At 36.1% G+C, this 22,789-nt stretch overlaps 1 protein-coding gene across 2 annotated transcripts in view; it reads right to left on the minus strand.

Annotated features, from left to right (window-relative positions):
- Positions 1-16,014, minus strand: part of LOC121431688 (adenosine kinase-like) — a 33,158-nt gene extending 17,144 nt beyond the window's left edge. Inside the window, exon 1 of one of the 2 annotated variants that reach the window (XM_041629339.1) lies at positions 15,699-16,014. In XM_041629339.1, the coding sequence (XP_041485273.1) occupies positions 15,699-15,754 (56 nt within the window). In that variant the 5' untranslated portion in view covers positions 15,755-16,014. Of the gene's footprint in view, positions 1-4,098; positions 4,328-15,698 lie in introns of those variants that run through there. The other variant, XM_041629341.1, reaches the window with a different exon arrangement.
- Positions 16,015-22,789: the final 6,775 nt, after the last annotated feature.

Consider the following 22,789-nt stretch of genomic DNA (forward strand, 5'->3'; position numbering starts at 1 on the left):
CGAGCCCTAAATTCATCTAAATTATTACGATTTAACAAGATTTTATGGTCATACTAAGAATATTGACGATGTCAGCAAAGTATGTTATGTTCATATGGAAGAAATAATACTGGGATTATTTATATTGTTCCATCTCTGGACGTCTCCTCCAAGCTCCGAGAAAATAAGCACAATGCGCATGCGTGTTTGATGACGTATGACATATTTTCCCATTCATGAAATCAGAGCCCAAAGTTGGGCACAAACTAGCTTCAAATTGATGGGAAAAAATATCAAACGCAATTTTCTCTGTTTTGTCATGTAAAATGTTATTATATGGTGATATTACGAACTTGAACAGAGTTTTTGCATGTAGACAATGTTCGAGAATTAATCCTGACGTGATGATTATTTTTTTTAGACAAGTGCACTAGCTCGACTCAAGAAGTCAAGTCGATCGTCATGAGATGTCCGCCATTGAAAATTGAAACGAAATACAAACGTTTCACATCAAGCTCTAAATTCATATTAATGATTATCATATGCAAATTATTGTTAAATATTACGATTAAATAATGTTCTATGGTCATGATTTTAATATTGTTCATGAAAGCAAGATTTATTTTACGTTGATCGCGTCAATTTCCGGCCATTTTCTGGTTTGATTAAAGAACAGTACTGCGCATGCACGATCGATGGCCATGACTTCCATTCATGAATTCATCGTGCATAAATTATCTCGGCACGAGCAGACGAGTAAGACTCGAACTATGATCGAAATAAACTTCAAATTAATGGAGAATAGCATCATAATTACTCATTCGGTTTCATTTTGGGGGCAATAGAAATCAAGTAAGTAGTAGTAAAGTTGGACATTACTGATATTTTGATGATTGATTGTGTAAACCAAACGAATCGGCCGGCCGACGTATTTTTTTTTTTTTTTCGATGCACCGATTTTGCAAAATCTGCACCGGTGTTCGATGACATCGATCGAACACCGATTTTAAAATCGATTCGACTCAGGCTTAACCTACATGTAGTTCTTTTCTTTAGGTAAGCCAGTCTTTTTTCCCCTTCCTCCTCCATACAGGGGCATTAGAATCAACCAGGCAATACCAAAGTGGCAACCCGCTTGCTTGCTCGTGAGTGCTCTATTAAATACCAATCAGGCCCTAATTCAGGCACACATTACGAGCTGACCTTACCATATCACTGTCTGTACTATAGGACAATCCTATGACCTTGAGGCAATGCTAATCAGGATTTTTTTAGAGAGATTTTACAGAAATGCCAGTTGTGGCAATATAAATCAGTTTGATTAGAATCAAAGAGTCGTGTGGTCTAGTGGTTAGAGCATTGGACTCATAATCGCAAGGTTGTGAGTTTGAATCCCCACTCTGCCTTTGTCTCCACTTTGATAAAAAGGCCCGAGACTAGTATCTGTTGTCTATAAGGCCAGCCATTATGACTGATTAACCTAGACATAAAAATGTCTCTATCGGTAATTGGTTATAAATATACCAGCTCGGTGCTTACCAGCATAATGCTGTCCTGCCGAGTTCCTACGGGGGGAATTTTCTTTCTGTACAATGATTTGGATTTTGGGTACATGATATAAAAAATTCATCAAAATGAACTTAATATTGGAATTAGCTCTCATGGGTGATTTTCTTGCTATTTCAAGGTTTCAGTACAGAGTATGTGTACCATTTATATGTTTGAATATACACCTGTACAAACCAGCCACTAATGAGCATCATGTATATTGTATTACTTTGCGCATCTAGAGAAAAGTAGCAGGTGGTTTTTAGGCACTGATTCTCACTTAACCATAGGACAATAGCTGAATGGCAAAATACCAGGGAAAGATCAAGATTACTAGCAGCGTTATACCAAGCAATAGTATATCCAGTGTCATTTAAGATATCAAACTTGCATAAAAAATATCTAGATTATAAAAGGCACCATAAAATATTTCTTGTATATACACTGTAGGGCAAGTCCAAGAAAAGGTCACCCTAGAAGGCAAAATTTCATCTTTAATTTAAGAAGTTATTTTTGGTGGGGTAAGAAAGCCCACATGTTGAATTTTAAAATTTCATTAAGAAAAATTTGATAATATGCATATTTATGCTAATTTGGGGCACCTAATTTGCATAATTGGTAAAATGGGCGTTACGTATGGGACAATTATAAAAACTCATAGAAAATAAAAACAAAACTTGTGAGATTTAGTCATAGGTGGGACATGGACCCCCTAACATCTTATTACTTTTGGGGGAAAAAAAGTGATGTCATCTAATTAATTATGCAAATTAGGTCTTGTCCAAGGACAGAATGTCCCATACGTAACATTTTGAGGATGTTTTTTTAAGTTATTTCTCATAATACAATACTTGTATTGTTGCATCTCTTGGAAGTTCTAATTTATAAAGTATGAAAATGTTATACCCCAAAAAGTTTCAAAAATAGAGTTTACTTTTTAATTAAAAGTTAATTAAAAAATTGTTACGTATGGGACAACATGTTACGTATGGGACATTTACACACAATGTCAATGGGGAGATTTGTGTACAAAGTGAATGGAGAAAAACAAATTTCAAGAGTGCTCTAAAAAGTGATTATTTACCTTTTCTTTAGTTTTTAAAGACTGATTTGTTATGAATACTGATTAATGAAAACAATTGAAGCGAAAAAATTGTGAAAATGGAAAAAATGAATAAAATAAAAAACAATAGAAATACATAAGAAATTCATGAAAAACAAGGAAAAAAATGTGGAAATGGCTAATTTCCTTTTCAGTCATATCAAATATGTTTCAATAGAACATTTTAAAAGACAGAAACTCTTGTTATTTCCATATTTTAAATTATTTCAATTTTTTTAATTATGGGGGAAATTGTGTACATTCTCTATGGGGACAAAATGTCCCATACGTAACTGTCCCATACGTAACATGTAATTAATTTGTTTGATTAGAGTCTGTAATTAGAGGGATTTGGCTTATGACATGAAACTTGCCTAAGATATACTAGAGTATTGTGACTTCTATCACACTGAGTTACAAGTTGTCAAATGAAATACTTTCAGAGAATTCTCAACTTGTAAAAATTGTTTTAAAAATTGTCTTTTTTCTGCGTCCCATACGTAACGGCCCATCTTTTCTCCCTAAAAGGTCAAGGTCGAGGTCATATGCCACCATTTTTTCCATGATTATTCTTCTCCTAGATGTCTACCATCATGAGGGTATTCAATCTAATCAAAGTCAATTAACACTATTTTTCAGGTCATTGAAGCCTCTGAAATGTCCCATACGTAACGCGCGCGAATTCTTGGACTTGCCCTGTAGGCTTACAGGTATTTTATGACATTTTCTCATTTAACACACTGTGCAGCAATATGTATTCCATGTCATGATCACAGCCTCTACATCCCACAAAGAATTTTCACTTTTCATGATACAAGTAATTTATTTCAAAAATTAAAAAAGGATTGTGAAATTCACACAAAAAGGGCAAATATGTGACAAATACACAGCTACCACTAGTAAACTACTTCAACTTTCAAAGTCAAATATGTACACAAAAAAATATATATAACATAAAACAAAGCAAAGTTATCAACAGATCATATTCTGAAACAAATAGTGGTAATGATAACATTATGGTCGGCACATGGTCGAGTGGTTCTGACTCTCGTCTTTCAAACAGAGGGTCGTGGGTTTGAATCCTAACCGTGGCGTGTTTTCCTTCAGAAAGAAATTTATCCGCAATGTGCTGCACTCGACCCAGGTGAGGTGAATGGGTACCCGGCAGGATTAATTCCTTGCATGCACTGAGCGCCGGTGATGGCAGCTCGAGCTAAAGCCATGGTAATAATAGCAGCGCTTTGTATCCTCAGGCAAAAGGCACTTTATAAATACCGCTATTATTATTATAAAAATATAGATGAACAAAAAATGAATGGAAATTGGGCATGCACAAAAAAGCCAAAAACAGGCTTATTAAAATGCACATAACTAACCTGACATAGTTTGAACAATGAAGAACATGTAGAGCTTGGTTTGTTCATATTAGTGTCAAGAAAAAAAATATTAAAACAGAAATTCACACATACCTTGCCATAGTTACCAAAAATCCAAAATATCCAAGCAATGTTTCAAAATTGGAGAATTCCGGTCCAAGTAACTCAATTGCTGTGGTTTCAGGGAAACAATTCTTAAGCAAACCTTCGGATGCCAAGTTATGCCTCACTTGAAGAAAAGAAATTCCTTTCAATCTCAGCTCTACTACACTGGAGGAGCTCTAACAGAGCACGTCTGATCTGCTCAACGGGTTGATTGAAAGAGGTGAATTGTATATCTGGCAGCATGTATGTAAACCTTTGAGCTTGCCTGTGGTTCCTAAGGCCCCGCCCCCTCTTAACTAGTCTGCAAAGGCAGACTTTGTTCTGATAAACCAAGATGGATACTAGTAGTGATTTCTATTTGCAAGTACTGGGTATAAAATCGAAACAGAAAATCTGCTTTGGTTCTTTATTTTCATATTATATTTAAAAAGTGTTTGACATTGAATGGTCAGTTGTCAGATTTCAAGATGGCTCCTAGCATAAAAATGTTAATTTTGAGTGGCATTTTGGCAGACTTTTTCAGTATATGTTTAAGTGACTGAATATGTTTATTATCGATTGCCACAAAAAGGGGAAATATCGTCAGGTACAGTTATTCAAGAGAATCCACATATATCCATTCAAATGAAGAATTATTTTCTGATTGAAATAAAATTGCTATTCAATGGCAAAGGCAACTTTACCAACACTATCCACGAGCTTTAAAGGTCAAGTCCACCTCAGAAAAATGTTGATTTGAATCAATAGAGAAAAATCAGACAAGCACAATGCTGAAAATTTCATCAAAATCGGATGTAAAATAAGAAAGTAATGACATTTCAAAGTTTCGCTTAATTTTCAACAAAATAGTTATATGAACGAGCCAGTTACATCCAAATGAGAGTCGATGATGTCACTCACTCACTATTTTGTTTTTCATTGTTTGAATTATACAATATTTCAATTTTTATGAATTTGACGATTAGGACCTCCTTGCCTGAAGCACAAAATGATAAAATAATGGAATTCCACATGTTCAGGGAGGAATGAAACTTCATTTCACATGACAATGACGAGAAAATAACAATATTTCATATAATAAAATACAAAAGAAATAGTGAGTGAGTGAGTGATGTCATCAACTCTCTCATTTGGATGTAACTGGTTCGTTCATATAACTATTTTGTTGAAAATAAGTGAAACTTTAAAATGCCATAACTTTCTTATTTTACATCCGATTTTGATGAAATTTTCAGTGTTATGCTTGTTGAATTTTTCTCTTTTTATTCAAATCAAGTTTTTGTTGGGGTGGACTTGTCCTTTAAGATTATTCAGGGCATCAATAGTTAATCTTTGTAAATCTAATTCTTAACTTTAAGCGATAGGTACAGGAACCTCGCAAGGCTGAGAGCCTGAGACTCTGAGATCTGTAACTCTCAATCAGTGATTGTGACGAGACTAACTCATTTTGTCCTTTCTACTCTTTAATTCTGTTTCATTTGCATGGATTTCTATTGAACTCACTCATTTTGACTCATAAGTTATATCATTGGCCTATGGGAGTCTCACTCTCTCCTATTCATTTAATAACGTTAGTCATCTTATTCAGGCTTTAATAGCATAAATCGCTTGCATGATTGTCACCTCTCTAATTTGCATGCATGCTCATTTTGTCTGCAAACAAGACTAGAATTAGCAGTGATAAACTGTCATTAATGCTAGCACAGTGTAATGACAGTGAAACAAGCACTTGCGACAAATTGCATGCCTTGCCTTAAGTCTTATCACATTTAAAGCTACATGTAGTATGAAAACATTTGGAAAAGTGTAACTTTTTTTACACTTTTACACTATAACAAACCACATCAATTAATTACTACCACCCCAATCCCCCTTGTAAAAATGAAGAGAGGCAGGCAGGCACAGGTGATGCCAATTACATGAATAAATAAAAGTTCCATTTTGGAACTTAGTGAGAATTCCATATTTTTACCCCCCCCCCTTCCCCCCAAAAAACAACTTGACAAGTCAATCATAGGACCATCTTTGGTATACTGCAGTAGTGTATGGCACCCCTATCTTAAGAAACATCATAAAACTCGAAAAGATCCAACATAGAGCAACCAAGCTAATTCCACATCTGAAGAACTTGAGCTACATGGAACGACTGAAGAAACTTAATCTACCAACGTTATCCTACAGGAGAAATAGAGCGGATATGATCCAAATGTTCAAGATTATTCAGGGCTCGATAATTTGGACTGTACAAACTTCTTCAAACTTGACACTCAACCTTGGACAAGTGGTCATTCTCGAAAACTAATCAAGTCTATAGGTGAACACTCAACACTCAGGCAATGGGAGTTCTCGCAACGAGTAATCAACCTATGCTAAGGATTAGATGCATTCAAATCAAATCTAGAGAAGGTCTGAAAAACAATGTTTAATCGTTTCAACCCAGACACAGAATTGTCATAACTCGTCCAAACCCATACATACGTAAAATTGTTGATTCAACTGAGGACAAGTTAAACATCAAGGCAAATCAAGGTAAAAGTTTGAGAGACTTTCTAGTTTCACTCTCGAAACCTTGTTTTTGTTCCATAGTCGAGATTGCTTGGAACCCACCTCAATGGAATTGAACTGCAGCCAAGATCTTTGACCACTACCACGTTGATGTCGCAAAGCATAGCAGATAGACATTCCCTGGAATTTTTAATTTTGATTTTTAATGAAAATCAGGCAATACAGTAAGCCTAACTTTAGTCCGATTGACCCAAATCAAGGAATTTAACATTTTTTGTTACACCCTCAATAGAAATTGAACCAAAATTACGAAATGCAAGCTTGGAGCACGAGCGGAAAATTTTGCGCTAGACTAGATCTATGTCTGGACTCTAGACTGGTGGCAAATAATTCTCTAATATATTACACGAATGTTAAAAGTTGCTAGGGCCTACGCAGAGATGCCAAGTTCAAAGACCAGCTATGCGTGAGATTTTCTGTGAATCTGAGTGAGATCAGACATTGTGTACAATGTATATGGGAATAGGCTGTGATAGTTGCGTGAGACAGAGATTTGAGGGGATGAACAAGAGTCCAAAATGCTTGAGTCTCATGCATAATGCGTGAGACTTGGTAACTCTGCCTACGTTTCCATGACGTTTAAACTTGAATTGTTGTTTAGGCCTAACAATAGATCTTATTTTAATTTTTGGATTTCCCAGAATTTTTTCATTTCCCATAAATCCCAAACCTTTCCTGGCCTGGTCCTGGAAAAAGTCAAAATTTCCTGAATTTCGGCATGTTCGTGAAGAGTGGAAACACTGACTGACCATGCTGACTGTCGATAATATCATGAATCAATGTCTAACTTTAGGCAGTTTACGTTTAGCTACATGTATTGTAGGTATTATTTTAAACCTTTTGAGTTTTTCCAATGTTTGTAACCTCCGCTGGATGGGGACGGGACAACTCGGACCACGGGACATCTCGGACCGCGGGCCGAGTTGTCCCACCCAGTACGAGATTTTTTTTCCACAAGTTTGCGTCTATTTTTCCGTCATTTCGAAATTTCTTGTAAAGATTTTTTAGAGATATGGTCTGATGGTAATGTTCTTCACTTTCTATTACTTTTTTTTCGCTGAAATAAAAAAAAAGTGTAATTTTAGGCGTTTTTCGACAGCTCGCGATTCCCATAGGCGCGCGTGTATTAACTGTGTCGGTGCTCGGCTCGGCCCCGCTCAATAACTGACTTGATTTTGTGATCATTTCTCCTCAAAGTACCACTTTTATCGCAGAAGATGGACTTTGTTGTATTCCATTACCTCCATTTTCTCATCACAAGGATAAAATTTGGTGTATTTGCACGATTTTGTTCAAGTTTTTCACCTTTTTCTCTCTGGTCGCAAGAAGCGAACAACCGATGAACGGTCCGCTGCTCTTCATCGTAATTCTCCGTAGCTCGGCCGCCTAAACTGGCGGGGTGGGATTTAGCCCGAATCCACAATGGAAGTGGGCGTGCAGTCAAAGAGCTGAGCTTGACTGAGTGCATGAGAGTGAACTAGAGTTTGAAGCTTGGCAGTGTCGTATAGGCTCTGCCTTTTTTTTGTAAATATATATTTTTCAATTTTTTCTATATTGATTTTCCCTGGTTTCGAGCTCTAAGATTGTAATGATATAATTATGCTTCAATTTCTTTGACTGAGTGTGACTGTGGTGTGGATGTTTGAGTTGCTCAAAAATAAGTTACGTGGGTGGGGGCTCGGGGCGATTTCACTCTTGCCCCCGAAATGCGAAAAAAATATATTCGGGGTGTAGCTGTGTGGGCATGCCGGGCTGAGGCTAGCCATCAATAATTTTTTTATTTTTTTGGAGAGGGGGGGGGGCTTAATTTTTCACTTTAAATTGATCATTTTTAGGCCTTTTTTTCCATTTTATTTTTAATATTGAATTTCTGTGGTGTAGAGTTGAGTTTTAAGTTGCAATAATCAATATGCTTTAATTTCTTTGACTTTGAATGTGACTGTGGTGTGGATGTTTGAGTCGAACAAAAAATACTTTTACGTGGGTGGGGGCTCGGGGCGATTTCACTCCTGCCCCCTAAATGCGAAAAATATTCGGGATGTAGCTGTGTGGGCATGCCGGGCTGAGGGTAGCCCTCAATAAAAAAATGTTGTTTTTTTGGGGGGGCTTAATTTTTCACTTTAAATTTATTATTTTTAGGCCTATTTTTTGTACATTTTATTTTTCATATTGAGTTTCCCTGGTGTAGAGAGTTGAGTTTTAAGTTGCAATAATTAATATGCTTCAGTTTCTTTGATTTTGAGTGTGACTGTGGTGTGGATGTTTGAGCCGAACAAAAAATATGTGGATGGAGGCTCCGAGCATTTTCACTCCTGCCCCAGAAATGTGAAAATGTTCTAGGTGTATCTGTGTGGGCATGCCAATTTCATTTTTAATTTTTATATTGAGTTTCCTTTGTGTAGAGAGCAGAGTTTTGGATATAGGGTAAAAGGAACGACGATTCCAGTAATAGAATATAAATTTAATTGAAATGAGAGTGATGAACATAATGAGAAAGGGAGACAATGATAAGATAAGAATGGAGATAAAATATGATTTGAAAATATTACAATTTACAGAATATAACATATTATTTTCTATTTATTCAAAGTTCATAATTCATTTTTATTCAGGTTTGCATTTTAAATTCAAACAAGTTAATTAGGTGATGCATTTTGGAACAATACTAAATTAAATACATTTTACTTGAATAAACAATAATTGGTAAAAATGCAAAACATAAAACTTATTTAATTTGGTATTCTTTCCTCCTGTAAAAATTAAAACTAAATAATATGGACATAAGTTCTAGTGGCGAATCGAGGGAGGGGGCACATTCGCCCCCTTAAAAAGTACTGAAAAGGCAACTTACAACATTTTTTTCTTTTTTTTTTTGCTTGTCAAATTTTTCCTGAGAAAAAATTACTGTGATTTGGCAGTAAAGACCTTTTGTCAAAAATTCCTAGACAAAATGCCCCCCGGCCCTGTAGGGAAATTTTGGATCCGGCCCTGATTATATTTCAAATGGGAATAAGACTGAGTGGCCTAAAACTTGATTAAAAAACACTAAGCTGTAGGGCAAGGCTTCAGTCTCCAAGCTCACGACTGTACAAGTATGTCCACTTCCATTGGCAATTGTGGCTGAATTCCATCCCGGCAGCCTGACATCCACCCTTGAGACCAAGAAATGAAATTAAAGTAAATCAGTTTTATTTTAAATCCTGTAAAAAATACAAATAATTTAATTAAAAATCAAGCCCCCAAATAAAACACTTATTTTAATTGATGGCTACCCTCAGTCTGACATGCCCACACAGATACACTTAGATCATTTTCACATTTCGGAGGCAGAGTGAAATCGCCCTGAGCCACCACCCTAGCTCGTAAAAGTATTTTGTTCGACTCAAAACATCCACACCACGGTCACACTCAAAGTCAAAGAAATTGAAGCATATTAATTATTGCAACTTAAAACTCAACTCTCTACACCAGGGAAACTCAATATGAAAAATAGAATGTACAAAAAATAGGCCTAAAAATAATAAATTTAAAGTGAAAAATTAAGCCCCCCCCCAAAAGAAACCCCACATTTTTTTATTGAGGGCTACCCTCAGCCCGGCATGCCCACACAGCTACATCCCGAATATTTTTCGCATTTAGGGGGCAGGAGTGAAATCGCCCCGAGCCCCCACCCACGTAAAAATATTTTTGAGCAACTCAAACATCCACACCATAGTCACACTCAGTCAAAGAAATTGAAGCATAATTATATCATTACAATCTTAGAGCTCGAAACCAGGGAAAATCAATATAAAAAAAATTGAAAAATATATATTTACAAAAAAAGGCAGAGCCGAAACGACACTGCCAAGTTTCAAACTCGAGTTCACTCTCTCTCTCAGTCAAGCTCAGCTCTTTGCTGTGCACGCCCACTTCCATTGTGGATTCGGTCTGAATCCCACCCCGCCAGTTTAGGCGGCCGAGCTACGGAGAATTACGATGAAGAGCAGCGGACCGTTCATCGGTTGTTCGCTTCTTGCGACCAGAGAGAAAAAGGTGAAAAACTTGATCAAAATCGTGCAAATACACCAAATTTTATCCTTGTGATGAGAAAATGGAGGTAATGGAATACAACAAAGTCCATCTTCTGCGATAAAAGTGGTACTTTGAGGAGAAATGATCACAAAATCAAGTCAGTTATTGAGCGGGGCCGAGCCGAGCACCGACACAGTTAATACACGCGCGCCTATGGGAATCGCGAGCTGTCGAAAAACGCCTAAAATTACACTTTTTTTTTATTTCAGCGAAAAAAAAGTAATAGAAAGTGAAGAACATTACCATCAGACCATCTCTAGAAAATCTTTACAAGAAATTTCGAAATTACGGAAAAATAGACGCAAATTTCTGAGAAAAAAATCTCGTAATGGGTGGGACAACTCGGCCCGCGGTCCGAGATGTCCCGTGGTCCGAGTTGTCCCTGATTCTTTGTAATGTGTGAAAATTAGATCTCGGTCTAACATTATTAGATTTTTACTTTAGTTTCAAGCTTCAACATTGCAGGTGAGTACCGTACGCTGCCCAATCGTCGCTCAGTTTACGTATTTTCCTTTATATTTCATTCAAAGAGCTACGATATCCCTACTTCTATATGTCATCTGAAAGAAAAAATGCTGGAAAATCGTTTCATATGATAATAATTATATGTCTTCAAAGCACCGCTGTGTAATTCGCCGTTTTCGGCACCCTTGCGCCTGCCCCATTGCCGCTCACCACTGCCCTAACCCCGCTCACTTAGCGCGCGCATTCATACATGTATATTAGGCCTGACTTATTCTTTTTTTCTACCTTTTTTACTTGCACTTCTGAGTGAAAAAGTGTGTAATTTTGTTGTGATTGAATATATTGTTGATAAGTTTTATAGTACAATACACTATATAAAATGTTCCTTTCACCAAGTGAAATTATTTTTAGGGTTTTTGTTGCTTTTGTTACTGATCTAGGCCTATATCATTTTTTTTATCCTTCAAACTATATTCCGTATTTTTTTATAAAATATATTTAAAAAAACGTTTCCCGACAATTTTTTCACCTATTTTTATTGTCTAATTATATGAATATGATTCTTACCGTCATGAATTTTATGAGTGTATAATTATTATCTATCTATTTATTTCGGAAATGAAAAGTATATGAAATTCAGTGGAACATAATTGTAGGCTACAGCATATCAGAGTATAGATTGAGCACCCACTGGACTGATAGGATCAAATAAATTACTGTAGTCATTAAAGACCATTTGACCCTGTCCAGTTCTTACATAAAATCGGAAGCTGATAAAAAGAGTCAGCATAAACAAAAAACTTTAAAGAACAATATATATAATAGAATATAGTCAAGTTAACTTAAAATATCATTATTGATAATTTACATCTTATAAATAAAACGCTATAAAGTTCTTTTAGCACATTCACCATTCAAAGAAATCAACTTGAGTCCCCCCCCCCTCCCCATTTCGTCCCTTCCGTTCATTGCCCCTGATGCTATTTAGCATTGATTTCCATTATTATATTTTACTATTAGAAATAATTATTATTTGCATTCTCCTTCGGTTTCTAATTCCAATTTGTTGCTTTTACACTGTCTATTGACTCATCATGATTATTTACAAGTATGTATTCGTGTATCCCCCTTTTTTGTTTACTTTTCGTTTACTCTTTTTTATAATTATTTCCCTACTTTTTCTTGTGGTATTGATATTTTATGGGACTCTCACTGCATATTCTCAATTTGGAGCTTTCAACCAACAAGCTTTGCTTTTACGTTTATCCCCCTCATATCCACAACTCTCATTTTCTTTCTTTTTCATTATTTTAGAACCAATTACAAGAATACATTTAGTACTTTTTTATATTGTTGTATTATATATTTTTTACGATATTTTGCTTATCTATGAAAACTTTTATTGTATAATATTATTGTTTGTATTGAATTGTTGATTTTTTTGAAAATGTGAAATGTTTATGTGAATAAATCTTGAACACTGAAGTCCGATAATAAATATATATATATATATATATATAATATATGTGATATTTTTTTGGGGGGGATTCCCTAATACTGACTTTCATTAAAAAAAGCTCATCTGGAAAAACAACAATAAATATTTAATCAACTCGCTGGTTTAAGTTCACTTTCGAACTCCCGTCAATGTAGATAATCGGAGAGAGAAAAAGACACTCTAGAAAATTCGATTTGTTCAAAATATATTGGTCAATTTAAATTAAAAAAAAAGGAAATCTCCAGAAATATGACAAAGTTTCATCTATTCAAATCAATCAGGAAACTACTAACCGAGTTGGCTTCTATAGGCCTATTTTTTTCTTATATTCATTTAAATTCTTTATTTCATTTATATGAATCAAATAGGCCTACAGATAATGGGCATATAACATGAAATATACGTATCAATGGGCTCATAAGCTATCACAAAGGCCTAATTGCACATCTATTTGATGTCACCTGTATCAAATCCTTGTTTAATTCCAATTAAATTATCCCTAAATTTCATACTCAGAGTAAGTAATCATAATCATCAAAATATGAATAGGCCACATAAAAACAGCATAGCGATCGATAATAATATATATAGCCTTTATAGACTTGCAGGGGCCGCGGAACCAGGGAGGGGCTTCATCCCGAACAAAACAAAACTATCCCTATCAATGTCTCTAACTTGTTTGTACGTCGGTATGCAGTCTTAAATAAGATTTGAAATTGATATACATCGAAGTCTCATTTTTTTAGCATTGATGACCCTACGATGATTCGCTATAGAGCAAGATTTTTGTAAAACCTTTTCCAAAACACTTTGGGCCCGGGCAATGATTACAATTAATATACCTCTGGTGAACAGTGTTGAAATAATTGACAAATTCTTTTATCTTTCAAAATTTCTGTAAACGTCAGCTTATCTGCATGCTCCATGATAAAACGTTGACGACCGAGGGGCTTTTATTTGCCGTCACCCTCAGCTAAAGGAAAAGCGGAAGATAGAGGGGGAGAAAAAATTGAAGGAGAAGTGAGAGAGGAAAATGTAAGAGTATTAAAAATGGCCGCGTGGCAAAAAAGACAACAACGGAAGGGATATCAATCGAGGCCGGAATAGGAAAATAATAAAATGAAAAAAAAAATAATAGGAAGGAAAATAAAAGGAAGAAGACAAGACGAAAATGAAAGTTGGGGGACCGACAAATGCATTTCATTTAGAACAAAATAACTATTCAGCTCGCGCTTCGCGCCTGCATTGCCCGTTTGTTTCATTATTCATGTCTTGTTTTCAAGTCATTCTCGGTTTGCAAGTTAAAACATCATTGCAAAAGTGCTTAAAATGTCTCGTTTTTTCTCTGAATACAATACTCTCGTTGTGAATTTTGTTCATGATTGAATTTATATAAAACTCGATCTCTTTTTTTTAAGACTTACTTTATTATTCACGTATATGCAGTTATAATCTGCCCTAGCTAGGCCTATACTGAATTATGACCTGAAATAAATTCAGACATTCTTACATTAATAGATTCACGAGTTGAATTAGTAGAGTAATCAGGTGCTACCATGGTAACTTACCATTACCATGCATTCAAATGAACTTATCCATGCAGAACACTCTGTTGTGTTCGAAATTTAATTTAAATGAGTTGGTCGAATGTAGATTTTGGCATTTTCCACCATTCATCTTTTCCCACTATAACGTTCATTTATGACAATTCAATAAATGCCCCCAACGTACAGGGCCAAAGTTCATTGACCTTAAATTACCTTTGACCGTTGCATGACCGGAACTCGATCACTATAGGATTTTCACTGACTCCCTTATTTCTAAGTTTCATGATAGCTATAGAAATCAATAGGCCTACTACAACCTTATGAATTTGAAAACCTTATCCTGTTTTGAGATTTCAATGTTTACGACGCCGCCCTCGCGTCGACGTCGGAAAAAGCGGCGCCCTGTCTCTGCAGACAATTGCATTTTTTCTGCGAGAAAGATAAGCCGTTACCATGGCAATGGATCTTTTGCAACTAATACTTTGATGACTTGATAGGCATGTATCTAGAAATTTATTTTGGAAGGCTAAGAATGATGATTGGACCATTTAAATATTGACAGGGGAATATACCATATAGGCTCAATATGTTATTTTTAAAAAACATATTAATCCGTTGCCATGGCAACGGCGGAAGGAGGAATGTATAAAACTGGCAACAAGCGGATTGGTTCAACACCCTCAAAGTAAAGGAAATGACACAAAAATATCAGATTCTAAAGAAATGTCTACTTGAAAAATATGAGGATTCCGTTTATATAGGCCCTATACTTTTATCATGATTATCATATACAATCAGGGTGAGCGGAGTTAGGGCAGGCTTCTATCTCAAGGTATGCCCTCGCTAATTCATTCACACAGCAAATATTGATTCCTTAGAATTTGTCATGTTGACATATCTAGGACCTCTCTCACCTGCGACCCACACATTTTCATTCATCATATAAAAATATAACAATTTTCACGTGTTTTTAGGAGTTTTTAAAGTGATTGAAAAAAACTTAATCTGGTGCAGTTTCGGTGCAATTGATCGAAGTTCAAATAGTTATCGGGTTACTTTACACTTTAACGCAGTATTACACGATGATTTATGAAGGGATTAATTTTATTTTTCCACGCCTTGTTTATTCATGTAATGGTCTCCTCTTGGGTGCTTAATTATGCGAGTATACAAAACAATAACGGGAATTTGGGACGAATTTAAAATGATAATCAAAATAAGCAGTGTGCGCATCGCGCTTGTGAGGGTGAGCGAGAATTGGGCAGAGTACGGTACGTTCTTCTTAAGTTCTTACACTTGCCAACTGCAAGATCAGACCTCAGGCTAGGCTCACGATCACACACAGAGTCACACAACTTCACAAGACAGGGACAGAGACCTACACGTACACTGTACTGTAGAATTGATTTATTAAATCGCTATTTACATGATATTCTCACCTCACATCGACCCTTGGTTTCTTGGTATCAGGTTCACCGCTATCGTTAGCTGCCATAGTAAATATATCAAGTAAACAAACGGAACAACCCTTGATCAGTATATAAAGCTCGACTTGTCTTCGTCTATAAAATGCAAAGCAAAGTTACCCGCGTCGTCAGCCTAGCTTGCTCGAGTGAAATAACTGGTCACATTGCCTGTCAAGCTAGCTAGCCCGCCGGAGCTCCGGGGGAATTGAGGGGCTATGTGCCTGATTGGATCAGTTTACCAGCAGCAGTGCACTTCCGCGTTACCTCTGCTGACCACGTGGGTAGGATCGCGAGTTCTGCGATAGCGCTAGCATGGATAGCAACCAAACAGTGGCCGAGTGGTCTAGGCGCCTGACCAAGGAGCTTTTAACGAAGTCCGGGGTTCGATACCCAGCCTACGGTATTCTTGCTAACTTTGTGCAGACTTGTTTACAAAATTATAAATAAAAAATTAAATAAAGCACAGTTGGGGAGGATTCAGGATATACATATAAGGATATACTAATAAGGTTTTTTTTTTTTTTTTTTTTGGGGGGGGAATTCACTTATGTGAAACAAAAGCACTCAGCATTATGGGGTATTGTCCCTATAAGCATATATATGGTTGACTGAGGTACATGCAAGCATATCTCTACATGCAGTGTCCCATATGTATTTTTACTTGCATATAAAGTGCTGAAAAATCGTGTCTGAGTGGGAGTGTGTGAGGGGGGGGGGGGGGGGGGGAGTCAAAGCCAGTGTTTGTCCAACCTATGTTTGAAGGAATCAATTATCTTGTACAAAAGAAATGAATTTGTGAAAAGATATATTAACCAGAGGCGGATCCAGGATTTTTTTTAAGGGGGGGGTTAACAAAAAATTAAAGGGATTTCGTCCACAAACAAATTGACAAGCAAAAAAAAAGGTCTTCATGTTCAAAAGGGGGGAGGGGCACACTTAACAGCATTTTTACATTAAATTTTAATTGTGCCTCTCAAAGGGGGGGGGGGGCATGGGCCAGCTGCCCCCCCCTCACCCCTGGATCTGCCAGTGGTTCAAACATCGAGCTTTTATTGTTTGACACATCCTGTTCCTGATTGAAACAAAAGTGCTCATTAAAATGTCCCGTTTTTAGGTCTGGATATCAAACTTGTTCACATTGCACTGGTCCTACATGTACTGTATACATGTATATACCACAGCACTTCCATTCATGGAATATAACATTTTACCCAGTGGCGGACCGTGACCTGGAGGAGACAAAGCATTGGAGGGGCACTGTATTGTTTATGAACAATGCTGTGCCCCTCCAATGCTTTGTCTCCTCCGGGTCACGGTCCACCACTGATTTTACCACTTCAAAAATCTTGTTGGCAGGCAAAGTGCACCAGAGCATATTATTTTATGGTTTTGGACATATCAGCGCACTTGTGCTGATAAATGTGCATGACAGTTCTATTTTTAATAAGTTCTTTTTAATTTAGAATAAAAATCACTTTGGTAAAAATAATCACATAATCCAAGATCACACTCCAACTCAATCACGACACATCCAAAATTGTTTACAAGTCAGAAAATTGTTTAATAATATACCTGTCTGCATATTACAGATGTAGAAAGGGGCGAAACAACAATCAACTGTATACGTTACAGCTCAAAAAATGGGCTAAAAAATCCTCTCCATTACATTGAATTATCAGACAGTAATAACTTCTTTAAAAAATCTCTGTAATTTCCAATGATTACACATTCAAAAATCTATACAATCTATAATATATTAATGAAAAGGAGAACACTCACAAAAACCTACTCCATTTTGTATCAAAATTGTAATTTACAATGGTTATTTATAAGATAAGACATATAATCTGTATACTTAACATAAAGCACATTCATCACAATACAATTGTTTATTGAGGAAACTACATGAGGCTATGATTATGGTTAATTAACTATAAAACTAGTGAAGGGGCACAATGTAACACAACACAAACGACAAAGGGGTACAGTGGGATACCAGAATGGCGGTTCCATATTTGCTCCGGCGACAATTGCTCCAATGAAAAATCTGCATGTTGAGCGAAACAGAAGTGTACTTAAACTAAATAAAGCCTAATCCTCATGTTTACATTATTATGAACCAAAAACTATATTACAATCCTAACTTGAACCCTATGCCCTCTGAGATACAATGTATTAAGACCAGAGCAATTGTCACGGGAGCAAATGTCCCGTCACCAGTATGCCAACTCCCCTTTTCAAATGGGGGGGGGGGGGGGGGCTGGGGTTCTCTAATTCACAATTATATAGCTTGTGAAAATGTATTGTGGAATAAAACAACAAATCTTATAATCTGAACATCTCCAATACTTGAAGAAATCAGTTATACCATTTTAGGCAGGTACTAGTATTTCTGTTTTATATTACCTTATAAGTCAATATTTTGACGAATACATATTCTCGCAATTTTGTGACCAAATTCAGCATATATTTACCGTTTGCCACAATTCAGGTTTTGTTTTCATGTGCACCAATTGCCACATTATACATTAGTTGGAATTTGGCAACATAAATAAAAATTAGCCCCCTCCCCTCCCCCAAAAGCCTCCACAAAGATTTTAGCATGTAAATTTGTAATATTATGGAAAGCAAGTCAGTTCGGATGTAAAGATGACTGGAATTACAAAAAAATACAGCTCTAAAAATATTGTACTACAAAAAGCAAAACAAAATACACATACTGTAGCAATCACATGGCAATTACATGTACTTAACAGATCAGGGGGTGTTTTACAAAGATTTAAGTATGACTTAGAGTCGCACTTAAATACCGATTTGCGTGCAGTATGAAAGGCTTGACCGTATTGGTCAGATCGTGTCATGAGACACGCACTAATGCGTATCTATCAATAAAATCGCGCGTTGCGTATCATGTACGCGTCGATGTTGAAGTGCGACTTAAGTCAAACTTAAATCTTTGTGAAACACCCCCCTGCAATATCTAAGTACATTTTCGAAGGGGGTATTTAACTTCACATGGTGCCACGCTTAAAAAAAATCAATGAACTAATGTACATATCATAAAAGCTCTTAATAATTCCCTCTTTGTATATTGGTTAAATGATAGCACAAGTCTACACAATAATCTGTACGATGCAGCATCTACAAACAATAAATTGACCTCCATATGCAAAAGTATATCCTATTGAAGAGTAAATAATATCCTTACTGATGCAAATTACGACACACAATTTCTAAGTATTAGAGACCTAAGTGCACCTCTGTTATATATATATTTGTAGGTAATTTGTCACCTGGTCTAATCCTATTATGATATAAGTCCCGAGCAAGCGAAGCGAGCGAGATGAAAAAAATCACCTTTTGCTTTGCTTTTCTTTCTTTCCTTTTTTGTTTGGTTGTAGAGCTTTTGGGGGTCATAGTCCAAATTCATCCATACAACAGTGCTTTATGGGTGGGGGCCGAGGCAGAGCCCCGGAACCTCTCAATATTAATCTTAATCAAACTGCGTGTATATTTATATAGTTTTCACACAACACAGAAATTCAATGCAGTTGTATACCGTTATCATCAAAATATTTTGAGGGGGCACACCATAGCAAATGTGGAAAAATTTGTAAAAAGTCGGCAGCGGGCAATTTTCATCACTCTGGATAAATTGATATGAAATGTGTAAAGAAATAACGTGCCTGATTTGAAAAAAAATCAGACAAAAGAATAACACATGAAAGAATTCGAAAATGGCTTAAAAAAAGAAAGATTACAGAATGTTTGTATCCTACAAGAGGGAGAACAACTTGCATGTGTTTTAAAATCTTTTTAAAAATTCATGACCCTAGAATGCGCTTTCATGGAAAAAAAGTCGGCACATACTTCACTGAAAACTTAATTTACAAAATCATTTAGTTACTCATAATTACGATTGGCCCAAGTTAGTAATGATTATATGTGATAATGACATCATTGATCATTTAAAGGTATTAATTTAACAAAATATTTAAATTGGGGGTAATTCAGGCTATTTGAATAGTAATCAATGATAATACTTAGTAAACAAGCTAGCAATGCAACACATCAATGTAACACTAATTTGATATTATTATAACCTGATCAATTCTACAAAATTTAATAAATGCACCATACAACATATATGTATAAACACACAAAACAAAATACAAAAACAAATTGCCCCAGCACAATATCTATATAGTATACACAATCACTAACAATACACATAATAATGTTAAATTCTCATAACTATATACATCTCTTAAAGCTATTTACATAACATTACACATCAGAGACATTGAACACACTCTATTTGTTCAAATTAAAAAGTGGCATTTAGATTTTTTGTCACAAAGTTTGCAATATTAACAGTAAAATGCACGGTGCTTATAGGGGATAGGAAAATGTACATATTGCTCAGAAAAAGAACTGTACAAATATGAATGGCTATTAAGCTATCGAGCCCCCAGATGTCTTCAAACCTATGGGGGATCGCGTGTCTGGTCGTGCAACCACGTGCCCAGACTTTTGTGAAAACATCCACATTCTAAGGGATGTACTCCAGGCCGGTACTTCTAAGTCACGAGGCCGCTGGAGGACACTTGCTCCCATAGACTGTACACATGACTCGGACCGAGACCGAAGCCGTCAACATCTGACCTCGAGGCCGGTCTCGAATACAACCCTACACATTAAATGCCATCTGACCAGCCTACCATTTGGGAAATCAAGAACTCATGTCACGGCAAATGCAAAATTATTATTTGCAACCTTTGCAAGAGCTTTTGAACCCTTATTGCTTGTATTTGTAATGTACTAGTATTTGGCAGGCGCATGCATAATTCTGTAGCACCGACCACTACTGTTGTCGCAAGTATACCATACCATGTATACTGAAGGCATTACCGTTGAGGCAAAGTCTACCCCAACTGTTGTTGTTATTTTGAATAGGCAAACTAGTCAGTTTTGACTATTGTTGCCTTATAAATTTGCTTTCCTTTTTTTCCCAAAATATAATAATTTCTTTGTTCAATCTATGTCAGTTCGAAAAGTAAAAGAAAGGAAAGAAAAGTTCTCAGGAAATCGTGCAAGACCACCTCTCCTGCCCTGTATTAGTATGTTATCCTGACAAGCCCGCTCGAAGTGCATTTCGAGGGCGTCTCAGGAGTACAAAAAAATTGTATTCCCTATGTCTCTCAAACGTGAGCAGGGGGCGCTCTATCAACAAAACATTCACTTGAATAAACAGAGAAAAAAAACCCAGGCATAACAGTGAACATTTCATCAAAATCAGATGTAGAATAAGAGATTCATGACATTTAAGCCCTCCGCACACTGCATGATAAGACGCAACTTTGGAACTAATCACATTTTGCATTAAATGTGACAATTACAAGAAGTAAAGTTGTGTTATTTAAGTGTGGCACAAAGCTTGGAATACTAAAAAACTAGAAAAAGAATTATGCTTTGCTGCAAGCCTAGTGGCCGGAGTAAAGACAAAATCAGCTGCCTGCCGCAGCCGTTGATGATGTCATCATGAAGATTTGGATTTGAATTTTCCTTTTATTCCTACAGGCAGTATCGAAATAGACTGAAATTTTTATTTCAGTATTCATCATTTATTTGGAATTTTGATTAAGATTTTATAGATTGGAATGATCTAATCATGTGCTACTAGTAATACATTTTCTTTGAAAATCCGGTAGCAATGGATAATGTAATGTGAGCCAGGCTTTAAAAGTTTTGCTTGATTTCACAAAACAAGTGATACACACAAGAGTGATATGCAAATAAAGGAGCCAATGACGTTACACACACTATTCTTTTTCATTTCATTATATGCTAGTACACAACATAGTTGTCATTTCATGCAGGTCTGATAAAAATTAAACCGGCCCTTTATTGATTCATCAATGCTTCCAACATCTTAACAGTGAAGTTCATCCGTGTTAATTATCAGAGAAAATATTTGAAATGTTGAATATTTCATACAATGATATACATAGTCACCAGCTCTCTCATTCTTATTTTCTTCTTACATCCCCAGAAATACTATCAATTTTATGCTTTGATGTTTCAATATGTAATCAAACTTGATGCAGGGGTAGACGTGGATGTTTTCACAGAATAAATACAAAGAGTATGATAACTCTCTGATTGTAATTTAAGAGAGAATAAAATCCTCAATATGAATTTAACCAGCCTACGTACATAACGAAGTATACTCTAATTAGAGGTCTATTTAAGCAAGAGCGTATTGCAAGTTATCATAATAATAATCATATAGGTATATTTACCCAGGGAAGCCACTTCAGTTCTGAAAACTGTTCTCCCATTGGGCCCTGCTATTATCATTGCATAATGCAGGTACTGGTCAGCTTGAGGAAATTTAGCATAGGTTATAATAGCAAACCTTACATGGTATCCTCAATTCAAAACTAAAGTGACTTTAACAGATCTCACAAGCAAATTTTCAGTTGATCTCACATCTGGCTTTCACACATGGCAATGTGAGCCTTTACTTGTCACTTCACACCAAAATTCTTTTTCCTATCAAAACTGTACATGAGCATTTAGAAAAAGATACTGTACTTTCCACCACCGGAGGAATGGAGTGAGACCGGGGGGTGTTTCACAAAAGAGTTAAGTGTGACTTGGAGTCACACTTGAAATCCCAGTTGCGTGCAATGTGAAAGGCATCGCCACATTGGTCAAATCATGCTAAGATTGTGCGTTGAATATCATGAGTGCGTCAGCATGCATGATTCTAAGGGGGTGTTGCAAGAAAATATTTGCAATCAATTGCAAATGTTTGCTTGTTATTTTACAATAGATCAATTTTAGCTGTAGCAATCCAGGACCCCGCCTTATAAAGAGTTACGATTGATCCAATCAGTTATAATTTTATGGAAATCCATCAGTTTCATAATTTTTTCTACAGGAAATTTGCATAATGTCCTTCATAAACAAAGAGAAAGAAAAAGGAAGGAAACAATGAATGCTTCAATATACATCATAGAAAATATTGTGAACAAAGATGCATAATAGATGTTGACGTT

This window comes from Lytechinus variegatus, chromosome 18, assembly GCF_018143015.1.
Source record: "Lytechinus variegatus isolate NC3 chromosome 18, Lvar_3.0, whole genome shotgun sequence".
In the NCBI taxonomy this organism is placed as follows: Eukaryota; Metazoa; Echinodermata; class Echinoidea; order Temnopleuroida; family Toxopneustidae; genus Lytechinus; species Lytechinus variegatus.